Below are 18,658 nucleotides of genomic sequence, written 5' to 3' on the forward strand. Positions count from 1 at the left end.
TCGTCAAAGAATGTTGAACACACAAATATTAAACTTTTTTAACATTTTTAATAATAATAAATGTTTCTTGAGCACCAATTCAACATATTAGAATCATTTCTGAAGGATCATGTGACACTGAAGACTAAAAGTAATGGCTGCTGAAAATGAGGAATAAATTACATTTTAAAGTGAATTGAAATTTCAAATCAAATTGAAAAAGTTATTTTAAATTGTAATATTTCGCAATATTACTGGTTTATTTTATGTTTGATCAAATATATGCAGCCTTGCTGGGCATAAGAGACTTCTTTCAAAAACATAAAACAAAAAATCTTATAAACGGTAGTGTACGGACAAAAACTATTTTCTTAGTTGTTGCTAAACACCTATGACACTTATATTGGAAGATTCGTGTTTTATTTTGCAACTTTTCCGAACGGCTCCTCAGCTTATGTGGCACACCGTGTAGCTGGGAAGTTTGCATCTTCGGATACAGGGACATTCCCATAGACACTGTTAGTATATCGCCATACTGTACTGCCACTGTCCAGTTTTGGCCGGTGAATCGACCTGTTTGTATTGATTGTGCACTCGTGTGGGGAAACAGCCGACAGTGCAGACCATGTAAAAACAACAACAGGCCTGAAACAGTTTCAGTTAGCCCTTTGAAGCACAAATGCACTCAAAGTAGGTACCTTTTCAAGTATAAGGCTTGAAACGCTACGTACTGTACACACTTTTTGTTTTTCGACATATGTGAATTGGGAATTCATCTATGCATTTCAGCCATCCAATATGTTGAGGGAATTGCAGAACCACAAAGGTTCACAAGCTCTGATTGTATATTAATAGGAAATGAATGACAAAAACAGAAGGAAACAGTGTTGACACAGTGGGCAGCAGATCTGAACAAACATATCAAACATGACATAAAAGAACAAACATATGTTAGAAATGTTTTCCTAATTTACACCTTGCTGCGTCTTAGATTATGAGCCAAGAAACTCTTCCTCACAACATGAAAGTCCCTTTTAGATCTGTACAAAGAGTCCTGAAGCTTCCTCAACTGTGAATCAAAAACACCTGTATGTTTTTCTCGGAGCTCTTTGATTTTTTTACTTCTAATAATCTAGTTTAACTAGCACATTAGTTTAACTACTGACAGTGTCTGATCTGTACGCACTGTCCTAAGAACCCCAGAGAGAAATCAGTACATACAAGATCAAACATACAGGAGAGAGAGAGAGAGAGAGAGAGAGAGAGAGAGAGAGATGAAATACACATGTAGAGCAAGCTACACGGAAACCCTTTCATGTACAGTATATGTGATGTGGTGTTTAAAGCTGACATGAAATGGAAATTCACTGTATTGGTTCTGGTAAACCTTACGTTATGGGGACAAAATGTCATCACAAAGATGGCAATATCAAATTTTTTGGTCCTTATGTGGAAAACAGCTTTTAAATCATACTAAATTATGTTTTTTAAAAAGTTTTCCGTGATGGGTAGGTTTAGGGTTAGGGCTAGAATATGCAGTATGCAAAATTTGTGTGTGTGTGTGTGTGTGTGTGTGTGTGTGTGTACAGAATCAGTAGAGCCCAGGTGAGAGTGTATTCAGTGTCATGTGAAGCGTGTTGAGCTGGAAGAGAATGTTCTCCCGCGTACCACATCGTTAAGTGCTGCCAATTATTACTAAAACTACATTATTCATGAGTCTGTCTATTATTCATAACACATTCACGCATTATTCATAGCTTGTAAAAGATCTTAGTTAATGAGCATATTGTTCTGTGGGTTATTTATAGAAGTGGGCAAAAAAAGATAAACAGTAATAGTGTTAATGGGAAGGATGCATTTAATAAACACGGCACATGTTTTGAAATTTCATAAAAGTCTCCCACATGAAAACAGATAAAGAGATTAAAAAAAACAGGCATGAATACAGCTGTTTCTGACCCAGCTGCCTGAAAGAGAGAGAAATACTCTTTGGGATTTATAGTTACTGAACAACAGAGTATTTTGAATTCATAAAGGTATGGTGTCTGTTACATAACTGTTATTAAACACTTCCCATAATCCTATAAACCTACACTATTATGAATGACACACAGAAAGACACGCATGCTTTCTAAAGCTCATAACACAGTATAGTGCTGAAAGAGGAATTTTTACTGGCAATATATATATATACGCATTTATATTTTAAAAACTACTTTTTTGAAGGCACAGATCCTAATCAGAAAAAATATTAAAGAACAGTACTTTTACTTTTTATAATTAACTATGGTAACTGCAATATAGCCTAAATGAACCACAGCTTTTAAACACATAAAAATACTGACACTCAGCATAAGTTGCAAGAGTGAAACTTTAACTACTCTTTAAATATGTAGAATAACTGGGTCAACCTTCAGCGCTTTTACACAAAACTTTGTTTCTGTTCACCTCCGCTTTTATTTATGAGCCTGTTATTTTCACGACTGGGCAGATTTCCTCTGAACTGCAAGCCAATGAGCCATGTGAGAGGCGAGTTTTACACACACCACAGGGTTCGGCGGGAAGAACAGAGGTTTTGCGTGTTGTGGAAGCTGAGTTCAGGTGGGGGTCGAAGGCTTGAACAAAACTTCTCATGCAGAGAACAGAACAGTAGGACTCATGCCGAGATGATAACCTTTTGTCACATGTCAGAAAAACACCTGGCTATTGGCGAACTCCTATCTGGCCTCTACTGTTCTTTAATCAAAGAGAAAGTGTTTTTTTTATTTTATGTAAACATACTTTCTCATATCCCAGTTTATTATGAAGACATACAGCAACAGAAAAGCTACAGAAAAATTGGTTGAACATTCCAATCAGCCCGACAACAATTCAACCAATAGCGTAGTATTGGGGAGTGGTTATCTGATCAGCCAGCCAATGGCGAAGAGGAAATCTACTTCAAGTCTGATAACAGTTCAAACAATGCAATGGGTTTGGGGGTGTGGTTATATGATAAGCCAACCAATGGCAGAGAGGGGAAGTTTTTGAGAAAATCTGTTTAAAAACAGTACTTTTGCTATTCCATTTGAAATGACAATTCAGCTTTAATTAAAAGCATTACAGAATAACTATAAGCCATTACTAGGTTGATTAGTGTTTACCAAACATTGTTCGGTCTGTTTGAACATTCCTACCAATCTGATAATCTGATAGTTCATCCAAAAGTTGGGTTTGGGGGTGTGGCTATATGATAAGGCAGCCAATGGCAGAGGGAGGGAGTATTTGAGGAATTTACTACAGTAACTACATGTAACGTGTAATAAGGACACTGTAAAACATAGTGTTACCTTTTTTCATTCCATTTGAAATTACATACTTTGGTTTTAATTATAACTATAACAAAAAAAAAAACTAACATCTAACAAATTAAACTTCTGTTAGTTTCAGAAATAAATATAGAAAATAGAAATAACTTTTTTTTTTTTACTTTTGCCCCATTTATGGAACCAGTGTTGAACAAATCAAGGTCATTAACCTCAAAACTATGATTAGTCCCTCATTTTCTAACATTTGTATACTTTATATAATGCATCGACAATACCCTTGAGCGACCAGCGAGTAAATGATTCTGTCAGTACATGAGCAGTGAATGAATGAAAGGCAACAGTAAAAGAGCACAATTTGTGCCTGGATTAAATTTGCAATGCAGGTCTCAACTCGTATTGGAAATAAAGTATTCTTAGTGCAGAAAAAAGTCCACCCATAAATGAAATTCTGTTATATTTTGTTGTTTCAAACCTTCATGACATTCTTTTGCATGACATAAAATAAGATATTTTGAAAAACGGCTCATTGTTTTTTGTCAATACAATGAAAGTAAGTGGGGTCCACTTACTTTCCTTATCGAGACAAATATTCATGATGTTTCTTTAAAACATCTTCCTTTGAGTTTCACAGAAGAAAGAATGTCATAAAGGTTTGGAACTAAATGAGTAAACAATTTAGAGAAAACATTTATGGGTGACCTATCCCTTTAACGCATGAAAAGTAGTGGTACCATCATAGATTGCAGCTCCAAAACCTGGAAAGGATAATCCACTGACAAAAAAATATTCTAAGAAATTATTATCATTGCTTCCATATGAAAATTAGCTTGCTTCCAGAATCATTTCAATACAGTATATTGCTTTTGATATACATGTAAAAAAAAAAAACTGCTCAACAATAAGTGTGTATTGATACTTTGAAATCTTTAAAAATGCTGTTTGTGAGCAAAAACATAAGGAAAATAAAACTTTCACACACTACGGAGCAGAAACACACAGATGCAGATCACAGCAGTAATACTAATGGTGACTGAGCATCAGACCCACAACACTCCATTTACATCAGGCTGACCCTGCAGAAACAAACAATCCCAACACTGCACAGGAAACACTATCTGCAGTGAAACTTGGTTTCGGACACTGCCTTAGTGTCTAGCAACAAACTTATTGATCATGAACAAAATGCATCATGAACGTTCAAACATACACATACAAACCTGCTTGTATCCCTATGGGGATCAAGATGCAAACCCAACCATCTGTTTAATATTTAATCTTATCCAGCTTATTAGTCCTGCCATGTAAATATGCACTAAAATGAACAATGCGAAACCTCACATGACATGGAGAAAATATGCTCAACCAGTGATCCAGAACCTGCGATGTCTGTTAACATTGCTAAGCTTCACGAAACAGCATCAGCTGATCCCAGTACAACTCGCCCCTCTGAAAAATGGAAACGGGCATACGACGGTGCCTTAAGGATATTACGGCATAGAGAGGATACAAATAAGATACAGACAATCTCATATTGAACACGACTGGAAGGATCTCGCAGTTTTCTTTGCTCTCTGTCTCCGTCTCACACACACACATTCCCTACAAATGACCTCACGCGGATGATCTCACACACACACACACACGATAAGATTTTCAGGATGTTCAACTTATAACAGTAATAATGTAACTGACAGAAAATATAAATATAGAGATAAATATGTGTTATGGTAGTTACATGATGCTCCAATAGATTTCAAAGAATACCATGGTAGACGGTAAAAAAAAAAACTAAATATGCTACATGGTCAAATAAACATGGTAATACCATGGTATCATTTCCAAAAAATATCAAGGCATTGTCCACTTACCATAGTCCTACCATAGTATTTTGAACATGTACCATGGCAGTACCAAGGTATTCTTATAAATATCGTGGAGTACCATGTAAATACTATGGTACATGAATTGTAGTACCTTGATAAATTTCAAAATACTGTAGTATTACTATCCTTGCACCATGGTACAAGGGTTTTTGGGTACAAGTTTTTGTAATGGAAAGAAAACTATGATCATAAAACTATGATACCATGTAAAAAAAAAAAAAAAAAAAAAAAACAGTAGTACCCAGACTTATACTTATGCTTATTACTTATCCTTATACTATACTTTTTTGTAAATGTGAATGATATTTTTTCATTATGCTTCAAAGTATTTTTTTCTCTTTATCTCTACTGAAGTCTGTAAGCAGATATTTGAACGCCTCAACAGTGTAGATGAGTCTGTGTTCACTGGTCCAACACATCACAGAAGAATTAAGCCTTTCATTGGCACGACCACTGGAAATATTTCAGGCATGTGAGACCCCAGGTGAACCACAGCGCCAGGACGCTCTGAAGTATGAAAAGTACAGAGATGCACTTTAGAAGAACTGTCCCGGACAGATCAAAAAGCTACGGATACAATGCAAAATGCAAAACATGCATCCTGTTCTCTCTGTTCTCACGAAAGCGGACTGTTCCCACGCACAATGTTTTGGATCACGTTTAAGCATCACTAAACTTGATTCAGCTGCAAATACAGTACTTAATTGTTAGTAAAGTAAACAGTACCAGGGTCAATAATTAACCTAAATACAGATATTATACTGTAAGAGTACATAAGAGGTAAGAGAGTATTTACGTTTCACGTCCTTCATCGTTTTCAGGGCAGACTGAAGCCTTTCCAGCATTTTGTCCTGATAGAGTTTCTAAATCCAGCTTCAAATCCAGAGAATTCCTGACACGGAGTCTTTAATCTACATATAATATTACAAAACAATGAAGAAATGGAGAAAACAAGGACTGTTCAGGTGTTTTTTCCCCTCAGAACAGAGACACGGAGGACGCTTGCACAGACAAAACTGAACTGAGGAAAAGAGAGAGGGGGAGAGGGTGAAAGAGTGCAGAGAGAGAGAGAGAGAGAGGGAGAGAGAGCGAGAGAGAGAGAGATCACTGAAGGGAGGGATGTTGAGTGAAAGCATGATAGGGAATATGTGGAAAATAAAAGTGATTTAATACCACACTGATTCATTGCAAAACTATCAGCCTGAGACAGAGTGTGTGATATTTACAACTATACACACACACACACACACACACTATATACACTAGTTTTCAAAAGTTTGGGGTCAGTAAGTTTAAAAAGTTTAGAGTTTAGAGTCCAATTCTCACTACCAACTAGCTGCTTATTAGCATGCATATTACTAGGATATTAGCTGTTTATTAAAGCACATATTAATGCCTTATTCTGCATGACCAAATTCTACATACCTTATTCCTGCCCAATACCGAAACTTAACAACTACCTTACTAACAATTAATAAGCAGTAATTAGGAGTTTATTGAGGCAAAAGTCGTAGTTAATAGTAAGTCAATAGTAAAATTTGGACCCTAAGCTAAAGTGTGACCAAGATTTCTATTTCAAATAAATAGAAATAGAAGAAGACTGGAGTAATGATGCTGAAATTTCAGCTTTGCCATCACAGGAATAAATTACATTTTAAAATATATTAAAACAGAACATGTACAATATAATTTACAATATTACTGTTTTTTTATCAAATAAATGCAGCCTTGGTGAGCATAAGAGACTTCTTTCAAAAACATTTCCTGACCTCAAATTTTTTTGAATAACTTCTACTATAAATTATCTGCCATTTGTATTTTCAGATATAAATATTTGATCAATTTGCAAATATTTAATACATTATATAATGCATCATAGAAATAGAAATATGGCTGATTGGATTCTATTACTTTGGTTAATTTAAAAAAAAAAAAAAAAAAAACATATAACATTGGGCCGAAGGCAAAAATGCCTTTTTTTACACAACATAAATACATTAGAAATCTGAATGTTCCAACTGAAAAGAAAGCTTATTTTTGATAATGTAATGTAATAATTCATTAAAGTATTATAGTAAATATCAACCATTATTAAATTCATTAATCAATTCATTGAATTGCATTGATGCAATGTCTAGTTATTAGAAACCTTTAGTTTTATGAAGTACTGTAGGTATGTAAACTGTAAACAAAACGACAAAACAGACAGATCACAACGGTTCTTTGTTGGAAATCTATTTTAAAAAACAGAAGATGTTTATCTACTAAACAATAAACCCCAAATGACAATGAACAAGTACTGAACTACTAAACAACAATGCACAAGAAAAAGAAAAAAAGGGAAATACACAAGAAAAAAAAAAGAGAGAGAGAATGAAAACAGGAAAAACTGCTCACTCAGGAAACTGTTCCATTTGTTGTTTCACAACTACAAGCAGCGCTGGACACAAACCATGGCCTCGCTCAGACTTTAACTTATCTTACATTAACACACTCAGAGCAGAGATGCACTAATTAGTGCATTTAATAACTGACAAAAAAAAACAACAACTAGAAACATCTCCTTAAAAATAAGAGAGCACATATTAGCTAAGCCTCAAATCAAGTGAAAGAAAACATAATTAGTCTTCTAATTAGAGCTTTTCTGTGCACATGCTTATTGCATAATGACATGACTCAGACGACCAACATGCTTAGAGGGGTAGAATGCCCTTTTTCTCTACAATATTTTATTTTTTCACGATTCACCTGGTCTTCAAACAGCAAACCAGGCAGAATTATAGTCTCTCCCAATGTGATAATTGCTTTATGCAGACGGACTATATTTCCAGAGTCCTGATTTTGATTAAATAATGTTGTATTAATGTATAAAATGTTAATTTTTTGCTTCCAAGTACCAGAATAACCAGATATAAAACAAACAACGCAAGGTCACATCTGACTGGCCAGAAAACATAAATGTAAGATCATGTTCCACCCAGTCTGTACTTACTTCCATTCACTACGTCCTGTGATGCGATGACAAACCCGAATCCCTCTCCTGGTCTCCGTCTCAACTCCACCTCCATCGCTCTGGAAGAGACCACTCCCCTCGCGTCTACATGGCTTTTGGACACCGCGCCGAGGTTAGGGGCAGCAGTACGGCTCCACTGAGCAGGTCCGTCCTCAGCCCCTAACCAGTCCCGGGGCTCTAGGGTCAGGGTCACGGGCACAGAGTCCAGGAAGCTGGTGCTTTGGACCAGGTTGGGGAGGTCACTGCAGGGCGAGGAGGGAGAGAGGGTGCTCTGGCTGGGCACGGCACCATCGGAGGAGGGTGAGGTCAGATCTGGGGTGCCCAGGGAGGGAGGAGGTCTTTTATAGGCATTTGGGGAGCCAGGGGAGCAAAGAGGACCTGAGAGAGAACAGGATAATGATGAGTGAATGAGGCAGGAGGTACTGATAGCTTTTTCCTACTATACTGTTTATTTATATAGAATTAATCATAAATATATTATAATAATTCATGATAAATATATAGAAATAATATGCGGTCAGATATGTCCATTATATGTAATAGTTATGTGACAATATTAAACTTTTTTATTTATTTAATGGTATTGGCCGATATTGGATATTTAATTGTACACGCTTTTTTCTCTCTTTACATTTAGATTACCATTACCTTCATAAAACGCTCACTTAAATTTAATCCTTAAAAACACTAATAATTAACATTAACAAATATTAAATGTAATTTTTACATAATCTTAAATCTCAAAATGAATATAATTTTTTCATACTGAACCTTATAATGTTGTGATGCCTAAATTTATTTTTTTTGCATTTTATTTTTAATTTATTTTGACAAATCTTACAAAATGTTGAAGTGACCATGAAATCAAATCATGGACAACTTTTTTTTTCTTCTTTATTTAAAATTTTGGATTGTTTATTATAAACGATGTATCTGCATACAGTGTGGGTGACACTCACTTCCTCTGTAAACCAGTAAGACCACCTCACCCTGTTTGGTATGTTCTTGCAGCACCCGCTGCACCTGTTCATATGAAAAAGATCATATGAAAGGATTCAAATTTAGAAGGTTGATGAGGGAAGAGTTTCAGAAAAAGACCTGCAGAGTTATTGAATTTACCTGTGCGAAGCTGAGGCTCTGCACATCAGCGCCATTGATTTTAATAATGGCATCCCCTGGCTGTAAGGAGGGGCACTGTCGTCTGTCCCAGACTCTCTTCACCACCGCCAGCTGCCCTCCTTGCCCCCCAGCCGTCACACTGAAACCCATACCCCCTCCCTCGCTCCTGCCCAAAGCCACAGGTACCAGCTCACCCCCTCCCCCGCAGCCTACCCCACCCGGGGCTCCGGGGGACGCTAGGCCACCCGGAAGAGGTCGCGGGGGATTGTTGGCTGGACACCCGTTGAAACCACAGGGTGGGTGCTCGGTTGGGGGTACGACGGCAAGAGATGTTTGGGGCATGGGGGGCTGCTGGGTGCTAGGCGCTCCTGGTGGCGGGGCGGTAGGACCCACCTCGGGCCGGGGCAGGGGGAGCGTAGCAGAGGAGAGATCGCTCTCGGAAGACTTGGAACTATGATGGGTGTGAGAAGGAGCTGGAAGAGTGTTGTTGTTGTAGCTTCGGACAAGGGAAGCTCTGGGTAGAGAGTGGAGGAAACAAATGCCAGTGTAAACAGAACAGCATCAATAATAATAATAATGATAATGAACATGGTTGTGATATTATTATGTAACCATGTTTATTTATTATTATGTTAATAATAATAATAATAATAATTATCATCATTATTATTACCATGTTCCTTAATGATAATCATTACTATTAATAATCATTAACAAAGATGGTTTTAATAATTTATAACTGATAATAATAATAATCATTATTGAACATGGTTGTGATGTTATTATATAGTTATGGTTATTAATAATAATAATTGTTATTATTAATATTATTATTACCACCACCATGTTAATTACTGATAATGACCTGATTAGGTCATTTAGGATTGTATTTGTATGCGTATAAATGACATGCTGTATTAGCTTTATTCTATGATTAGTGTTTTTTATTTATATATTTATTTTTAAATCCTTTCTAGGGACCCGAAACGCAAATTAGTTTATGCTATACTCTCGATGTGCAATACATATTTTTCAGTTTTCGACTGGAATCATGTTTTTTTTGTACTGTTAAGTTTAAATAAACTTAAAATAAAAAAAAAAATAAACAACATGTTTATATATTATTATTATTAATAATAATAATAATAATAATAATAATAAACCCGGCTCGATACGCCATTCTGGTTACCTGCGTGTGACAACAGAGCTGACCTCCGTATCGCTGTGACTAGAGCTCATTCGCTCTGATGGGGGAGGGGCATTTGTTAAAGGCACCGCCCCCAACCCTAAAGTCCCTCCCACTCCATTTCCATTGACCATTGAGTAGGAAGGCTGGGGTGCTGTGTTGCCATTAGCATCCAAGGACTCTTTCTGCATGCGGGGGTAGAAGTTGTTGTGGTGGGACATAGAGCGATTGAGGTTCACCAAGCCAGGCTGGTGTCCATCAGGATGTTGAACCTGGGATTGAGCAGAACTGGGGGCTGCAGGTTTGGCACTGGTTGGGTCGGAAGGGGAGGCGAGGCTGGTTTTGGGGCAGCCATCAGGGTTGTAGAGCATGGGGTAACCTCGACGAAGAACCACATCCACACTGTGACCCATGGGGACGGATTTCAGCATTTCTACCACTTCTTTATGGGACAGACCCAGCACACACAAGTCATTAATGTACACCAGGATGTCCGCTGAGGGAGAGAGAGACATTTCTGTCATTTGTATTTGTACACGAGGGAAATCAAAAGCAATCAGATTCTCATTTTGAGAGTACACAAGTACTAAAGAGGTCATATCACGAGGAATTAAAAATGTCCTTAATCTTGTCAGTGTAAATAGTTCAGTAAACAGTAAAAACCCACTGTAGCTTTTTAAACTTCCAGTCAGTAGAAAAAGACAATTCATTAAAACTAATGTTAGAAAGGGGAGAATGAGCGCCATTTTAACAAGGTCAAACAAATAAAACAGACAATCACAAGGGATATAAAAAAGGGTATGACGTGACCCTGTTAAGCATAAGTGAGTGTGTTTGGGTGTTGGTGGGTTTGACAGAACACGTGAGTGGACAGTGGTGTGTGTAATAGAAGGCAGATTAAAACCTATAGGCCCATCTGGATTAAGAGAAGATCAGCAGTTTCAAACCATGTCCAAATCACCAAATACACACACATATATACAGGCATAATAATCTAATCCACAGAGAGAGAGAAAAAGCGTGAGTTTCAAGAGATTTCCTGCCAAAAATAAAAGTGAGGATTGGAGGGATAGATTAGGATGGGGAGAGAGAGGAAAAGCAAACCGCTCATGCTACTGTGCTAAAATCTATCTTTTATCCATCTGGTCTTTTTTTCTCCCCTGGTCTATAATATGGGGATTTTTGTCTTCTTTTAAGTGGAAAAAGAGGACATTATAATCAGCAGAACCATTACATCACGTATGATTCACAACGTCCTTAGGAGTCCCCTGCACAAATCTATGTGTGCTATTAAATTATTATATCTATCATACATCTATAAATATTTAAAAAGCTGACCCATTGAAGTGCCATCTCCTGTGCTGCAGATTTATACAGAAGCAGCAAAAAGCAAAAGCCACTTAGCAGTTTCCAAAAGAGAATGCTGGTGTTGCCAGGGTAATATGAATGCGGCATGCAGGAAAATCCTCAATTCTTTCTCATTTCACCTAATCTCTACACCAGTGGCGTTAGATTTTCTCAATGTGAAATTAGAATACATGTTAAATCGCTTAAATGTAATTTTTTTTTTTACATAATTTCCATTTAATTTAGCTAATGCCTTTTCACATATTCCTAAATGTGTCATCGAGGAAAGCAAAACAAGAACTGCTTTAGGTAACATTTTCTTTTGAATAACAAAAAAGCTTTAATGAACAATAATAATAATAGTCATTGTAATAAATTATAAAAGTACAAAACAGAAAAATGTTCAGGTCTCAGACTTTTGAAAACTATAATAAAAATAATAATACACACAGTAGCAGTTTTACATGGTCAGTGTTTGCAACACAGTGCCAGCTGCATGTGTGTTTTAATGTGTGGTTTTTTTTTTTTTAAAGGACACAGGGTTAAAACTCCTAGTCTCACCTGTTTTGAGTGCAGATGGGCCTCCTGGGGTGACGCTGTACACCTGCAGGAACTCTCGAGGTCTACTGCCACCCACAATGTTGAAGCCAAACCCACGAGGCCCTTTCGACAGGCGAGTGTGTATGGAATAGCCCTTCAGTTCAGATGGTTGGTCTGTGAATGCAGGTACTAATTGACAAGCACACACACAAACATAGAAATAAGTGTCTACACATGGTATACGAAGTTCACAAAAATCTAACAATGCCTTCAAGCCTCATCACAACATTGTTTTAGGATGGAGTTGACTGCTAAACAACAGTGCCATCTGCTGGGATGTGAGCTGTGCAACTTATACTCTGAATAAATTGTTCAATCACACACTTGTATATAGGGGAGTACTTTTTTCATTTTAGAATACTTTCTCCTATTAAGCCTAGTAAGCCATTTAAACACCTCATCCCAAAAAAGAAAACTGTGGCACTTTCCAAAACACTGTCTATTTTCAAAACAGCAAACTATCATACTACACATACATACTAAAATGTAGGGTACACTACACAACAGTGCACTTTGAAAGGGTACTTTCTCCCACAATGCAAAGTGCTTGAGTTGGCTTTCCGTCTCCTAGGTGACAATTACCCAAAGTATTAGATTTCTAGTTTACTAGTAGCAATTTTCCACATTTTGTTCTTGACTCATCAATTGAATAGACTGCTAAAAGTATATTTTTATAACCACATTTACTTCCAACATGATAACTGAATGCCATCCACATAAATTAAACATGCAATTTGAAAAGGTCATGTGACAATGTAGCATACTACTTTCAGAAACCTGCATAATGCAAAAGGTTCCACATAGTATTTTTAAACAATAGCAGACAGTATACCATATACACTACACACTATATACAACTACATTTTCAAATTCCTAAAACTTCTCCATGCTTAAATTAGATTTTAAACACATATTATTATTTATTTTTTTCATAATTTTAAAGAATTTAATTTTAGTCACAGAATTCTGGAGCCCACTTGTATATCTATTCACATACATGTGCACACGTGGGCTTCTTACACACGTGCATAGTAACAGATGTAAAGGCTTCTGAAAACTGTTTGGAAGGGATAGCAGACATGACCTTCTCAAAATATAAGAAAGCATGCTTTGAGTGATAGATAACATTAAAGGAAAAAGAGAGATAAGAGGTGAAAGCAAGCAGGGAGGGACGAGGGGATTGTGGATAAGGTTTAAAAGGCAAGGAAAACAAGCTATAAGATGAAGGCGTGAGAGAAAGACTAAATGGCTCCAGGAAGGTTTGTCATTAATCTTTGTGTGAAGACTGCAGAGAGAGCGAGTGTGTTTGGGAGCAAAATGTGGAAAGGGGCCAAGCTCACACACACGTGCACACATATGCACTCACACTCCGTCTTGCTGACAATCTCTTTGCCCTGAGTCCTTGGGTCCAGCCAGCATGTGGTCTTTGAGTTATGGCTGAAAAATGAAAGAAATGAGACACTTTTCTCCCCCACAAGGTTTCATCAGCAACTTTAAAATGAAATACAACAGCAGTACTGAGAGTAAAAAACATTAAGTGAACTTAATTTCCATAGATAAAGGCAAAGTATATGCATTTTACATTGATGCGCATCTTAAAGTTCCAATGTCACATTTTTCCCCCCTTAAAATTGCATCAAAAACACAAATTAACCACATTCAGCGCACTTCATTTTCAGAGATAGGCAAAGATTATGCATTTTTTGATGCACATCTTAAAGTTCAAATGTCACCTTTTTCTTTGCATAAAAACTGCATTAAAAACACTTCCAACATGATAACTGGACTCCATCCGCTGAATAAAATTTTTTTCATTGATGCGCATCTTAAAGTTCAAATGTCACCTTCGCATGTCAAAAATCCAATGTGACATAGAAAGACATCATGTCAAGTTTGAGTATAATCTTTGATTACTGGAGGAAGCAAATGACCTTCTGTCTCTATTTTTGCCCACTCTATGCCCCACTTATTTTTTCCTTTTTCCCCTGCTGACTCACTTGATGTAATAGGGTTCGCCCGTGTCACAGAACGCCAGCTCCCAGTTTTCAGGCAAAGCCCCTCCACGTGCTCCGTTCTCCATGGCAACCCCTCCACCGCCTGAGTCCCAAGTCTGATTAGGTGAGACAATGGTGGTGGGAGGGGCACTGCTTGCTCCGGCAGACCCCGCTGGGAAACAGAGAGTAGAGTACAGTGAACATGACATGAGATGCGGCCGTCTTGTATAATCTTAGGCTACCTCAGGCCAGCGAGAGGTCACGCCGTTCATGTTACTCTCCTCTCTTGCCAGCTCCAATATGAGAAAAGCATAAATTCCGAACACAATTCCATACTATTTAAAAATTGCAAACATGTCCTGGTTGACCAGACATCCAGTTGTCTTAAAAATCTGTAGGTTTAAAGTAACTGCAAAATGGCGACTATGTGAAGTCAATTCCAAATATGCTGATCTCACAGGGCTAGGAAAGAAATGTGTTTTGGGATATGTCACCATGGTGCAAGGTGCTTACATTTAAAAACACTTGTTTTAAAAAAAAAACTAAATCAAAATAAAGGTTTACACAACAGCTGGGTACCTGATAGACCAGAGTCTTCCTCGCTGTTGTCACCTTCCTCCACGGCCTTTTCCAGGTTGCTGAGCGATTTGCTGCGGGTACGAAAATTCCTCAGGAGGTTTCGATGTTCCTGGTACGTAATAGGGGGGCTGTCAGGACCAATGTGGACCGGCCGAGGTGTGCCATAATAGTTCCCTGTTAAGACAGAGATGTTTTAGAGATGCCCCCCAAAATATGGCCCACAATCCCAAAACTGTTCCAACCAGCAAAATTAAAAAACAATGGGTTTTGGACACAATGCATTACATGCTCTAACTGAAACAGTTCTCGACAAGACCGTCCATTTTCAACCTAAAAGCTATTGTCCTTCGAGTCAATTTCTGAGGCAGCCAAAGAGTCTTTTCTGGAATTGCGGACCAGAACACAATAATCAAGCAGCTCGAGTCAAGAGGCTTTAGAACTTCAATATCTAAATTTTAAAAAACATGAATTTATTTGAAAATAGCCAAAATACAAACCATACCATCAACTTTATGATTAACTTTGCCAAAAAATAAATAAAAATGGTGCCAAAAAAGCTTTAAAATGTACAATTACCTGACATACAGACAAACATTAGAAACCACAAGTAATTTTTTTTTTCTAATTTAATACAAAATTCTTTATTACATATTATATTATCAAATGATAACATGCACTAAAGCTGGCATGAACTCACAAGTCTGGCAAGAGCGCCACAAAATCTGATGATCCATATTATCCTGCATGATTTGAGTGAATGTTCCAAAAAGATCATCTTGTGCTTCAATGTATGAAAATCTGAACTTCCGTACTAAGGAGTTCACATGATCAGTGAGATCAATTTGATTAGTGACCTAGAAATAGTGACAAATTCATTTTACGCCTTAACATTTCTTATTTTAAAATGTTCAAAATCCTAAAACTTTCCTGGTTTTAACTTGTTTTTTAATCGAAAAGCCATTTCCAATGTGGTACAGTATGTGACCCCACTTTTTTTTGTGTCACCAATTTTACTGATAAAGTTCTAGTTCTACATTTTATCAAAAGAGCCGTTTTTTCCATTACTGGCTGCTGCTGCTGCCCTAGATCATGCTCTCTTTAAAACCCTTAATCACTGCTGTTATGAAATTAATAAACTGACAGGATGTTCCAGAGCTCTTTTAGCAATCAGATCAATGGCAAAAACATTAGCTTAATCCACTTCAGAACATCTACCTCTAAATCTCTAAAATAAAAGCATTCAACATAAAAACTTCAAAGTGCAGATAAAAAAAAAAAAAATACAATTTACACTATAAGTGCACTAGGAGCGCAAACTCTTCAGCTAAGAGAATTTACTCAGCAATTGCACAATAGCTCCATGTTTGGAATTTTCAGAGATATTTAACTGCAGCGTAAGTCCCTAGCTGCAGCTTATTTACAACTGGAGAAAAAAAAATGAAAAGAGAGAGAGAAAGAGAGGGAATGGAGGTGGAGGGGTGATTGGAGACTGAGAAACTGAAATAGGGATTACAGAGTAAAGCCTCTTTTCTCCTGTACAGAGTGATAGAAAAGTAGGAGTGTGGTGTGGTTTCTAGCTAGAGAGATGACTAATGGGCTGTGGGGCATCATTGCTCAGGTGTTAAAAACACTTTTGTGGTTAATTATAGGCATATTAAACAGATAATACCAAATCTCACATTTCTAGTGTTATTTCTGGGGGTTCAGTAAGGAAATTAATACTTTTATTAATTAAAAGGGTGCATTAAATTGATCAAAAGTTACAGTTAAGACAATTATTATGTTATACAAGATGTCCATTTCAAATAAATGTTCTATTAAATCAAAGAATCCTGAAAAAAAAAACATGCATCATGGTTTAGACAAAAATATTAAGCAGCACAACTGTTTTAAACATTGATAAGAATGTTTCTTGAGTACCAAATCAGCATATTAGAATGATTTCTGAAGGATCATGTGACACTGAAGACTGGAGTAATGAGACCTGAAAATTCAGCTTTGCCATCACAGGAATAAAATACATTTTTAAATGTACTGAAGTAGAAAACAAGTTCTTCAAATTATAATATTTCACAATATTTCTGTTTTCTGTCATTTTCTAAATCAAACAAATGCAACTGTTTTCAAAATCATAAAAAATCTTACCAACCCCAAACTTTTGAACACAAGTGTATATATAGAGAAGATTTTGTCAGGATAAGTAAAAAAAAAAAAATCTCTATTGGTGATATTGACAGTCATTTATTTAGACCATGACATTTACATCAATCATCAGTCCTTGAGTTCCCCAAAAGCACATTTAAAAACCTCAAAACCAACCCCACAGGCAACCGAGATGGACATAAGTGAACAATATCTTTCTTACTTTCCAAAGACAAAAGAAAGTAAAGTGGCAAAACAGTATCAAAAACACGAGTCAGCATATCCATAAATCCAAGAGCTCCATCTTTGAAGGATGTCATGGTGTGAATCTGCAGCTGTGTATGAGACCCTTAACAAAGACATCAGCAGGCTCAGACATCAGTCTGCATTACATGCTTGTTCTCTCTCCATTAGGGCTCTTTTTCAGCTCTTTCTGCTGATAACGTTGGAGGACAGAACCGAGCCAGCACTGCACTTTTCTCCGCAGTCTGGAGGGTGCTTCTCTTAATTCTGATTGGCTTGAGCATTTTGAGCATTGGCGTGAAGCCCTGACCCTCACCATGTGTTCACGAGCGCACACAAACTCAAATGCACGCACACAAACTACTCAGTTGAACAGTAAATAACTCCTTCCACATCAAATTCAAGGCCTGTCTGTCCCATACGTTTGCTCATAAGTAGGCACATTTTTCACGCTGACTTTTTGTCAAATTTTGAATGTATGGAATAGAATGGTTTTAAACAAGGTATGTGTAAAACATTCATATTAGTAGCTGAAAAACATGATAAAATCAGTCTAAACAAATGTGAAGAACTTAGTGAAAGATAGATTTTTTAAGATTTTGAAGATAATTTAATTTGTTGTTTGACAAAAGGATCCAATTGTTTTGATAAACAACACAATCACTTTTTAGATCAGTGGTTCTGAATCTTTTTGACTCTAAGGCCCCCTATTGTCCACAACAATATTTGTAAAGCCCCCTAGCCCTAGTTAAAAAAAATAAAAAAAATAATCTATGGACATTTTAGTTTCTCTAAATTATTATTTTTTTTAAATTATGTCAAATAAAATAAAATTATAATTTTGATATGATTCCATATGTTTTTAGGGCTGAATGTTGTTCAGAGATCCCACTATTTTTAAAGATACTATTATTTTAGAGCTTGGCATAACTACAAAAATGTATACAGTCAGAATTATTTACATCCTTGGTAAATGTGAACAAAGAAGCCTGTGAAAATAAATCTGCATTGTTAATCCTTTTGATCTTTTATTAAAAACAATTATAGTAAAATATAATAAAAGTAAAATAATTGAAAATGTGGGGGAAATCTCTTTATAAAATACATGTTTTTCTCCAATACACGTTGGTCACAATTAATGGCACCCTTTTATTCAATTCTTTTTGCAACCTTTTCCCAAGATAACAGCTCTAAATGTTCTCCTATAATGCCTTATGAGTTTGGAGAACACCAGACAAGAGATCAGAGACCATTCCTCCATACAG

General features: G+C 36.7%; 1 protein-coding gene across 1 annotated transcript in view; it reads right to left on the reverse strand.

Annotated features, from left to right (window-relative positions):
• The window catches only part of magixa (MAGI family member, X-linked a), a gene marked incomplete at its 5' end in the record, with an annotated part of 40,535 nt that overhangs the window by 9,785 nt on the left and 12,092 nt on the right, over positions 1 to 18,658 (reverse strand). Inside the window, 8 exons of the mRNA XM_081348757.1 lie at positions 8,163 to 8,561; positions 9,143 to 9,206; positions 9,303 to 9,816; positions 10,492 to 10,984; positions 12,397 to 12,564; positions 13,802 to 13,872; positions 14,433 to 14,601; positions 15,009 to 15,182. Of these exons, the coding sequence (XP_081204883.1) occupies positions 8,163 to 8,561; positions 9,143 to 9,206; positions 9,303 to 9,816; positions 10,492 to 10,984; positions 12,397 to 12,564; positions 13,802 to 13,872; positions 14,433 to 14,601; positions 15,009 to 15,182 (2,052 nt within the window). The remainder of the gene's footprint in view (positions 1 to 8,162; positions 8,562 to 9,142; positions 9,207 to 9,302; positions 9,817 to 10,491; positions 10,985 to 12,396; positions 12,565 to 13,801; positions 13,873 to 14,432; positions 14,602 to 15,008; positions 15,183 to 18,658) is intronic.

This window comes from Scardinius erythrophthalmus, assembly GCF_964197995.2.
Source record: "Scardinius erythrophthalmus genome assembly, chromosome: 20".
NCBI lineage: Eukaryota > Metazoa > Chordata > Actinopteri > Cypriniformes > Leuciscidae > Scardinius > Scardinius erythrophthalmus.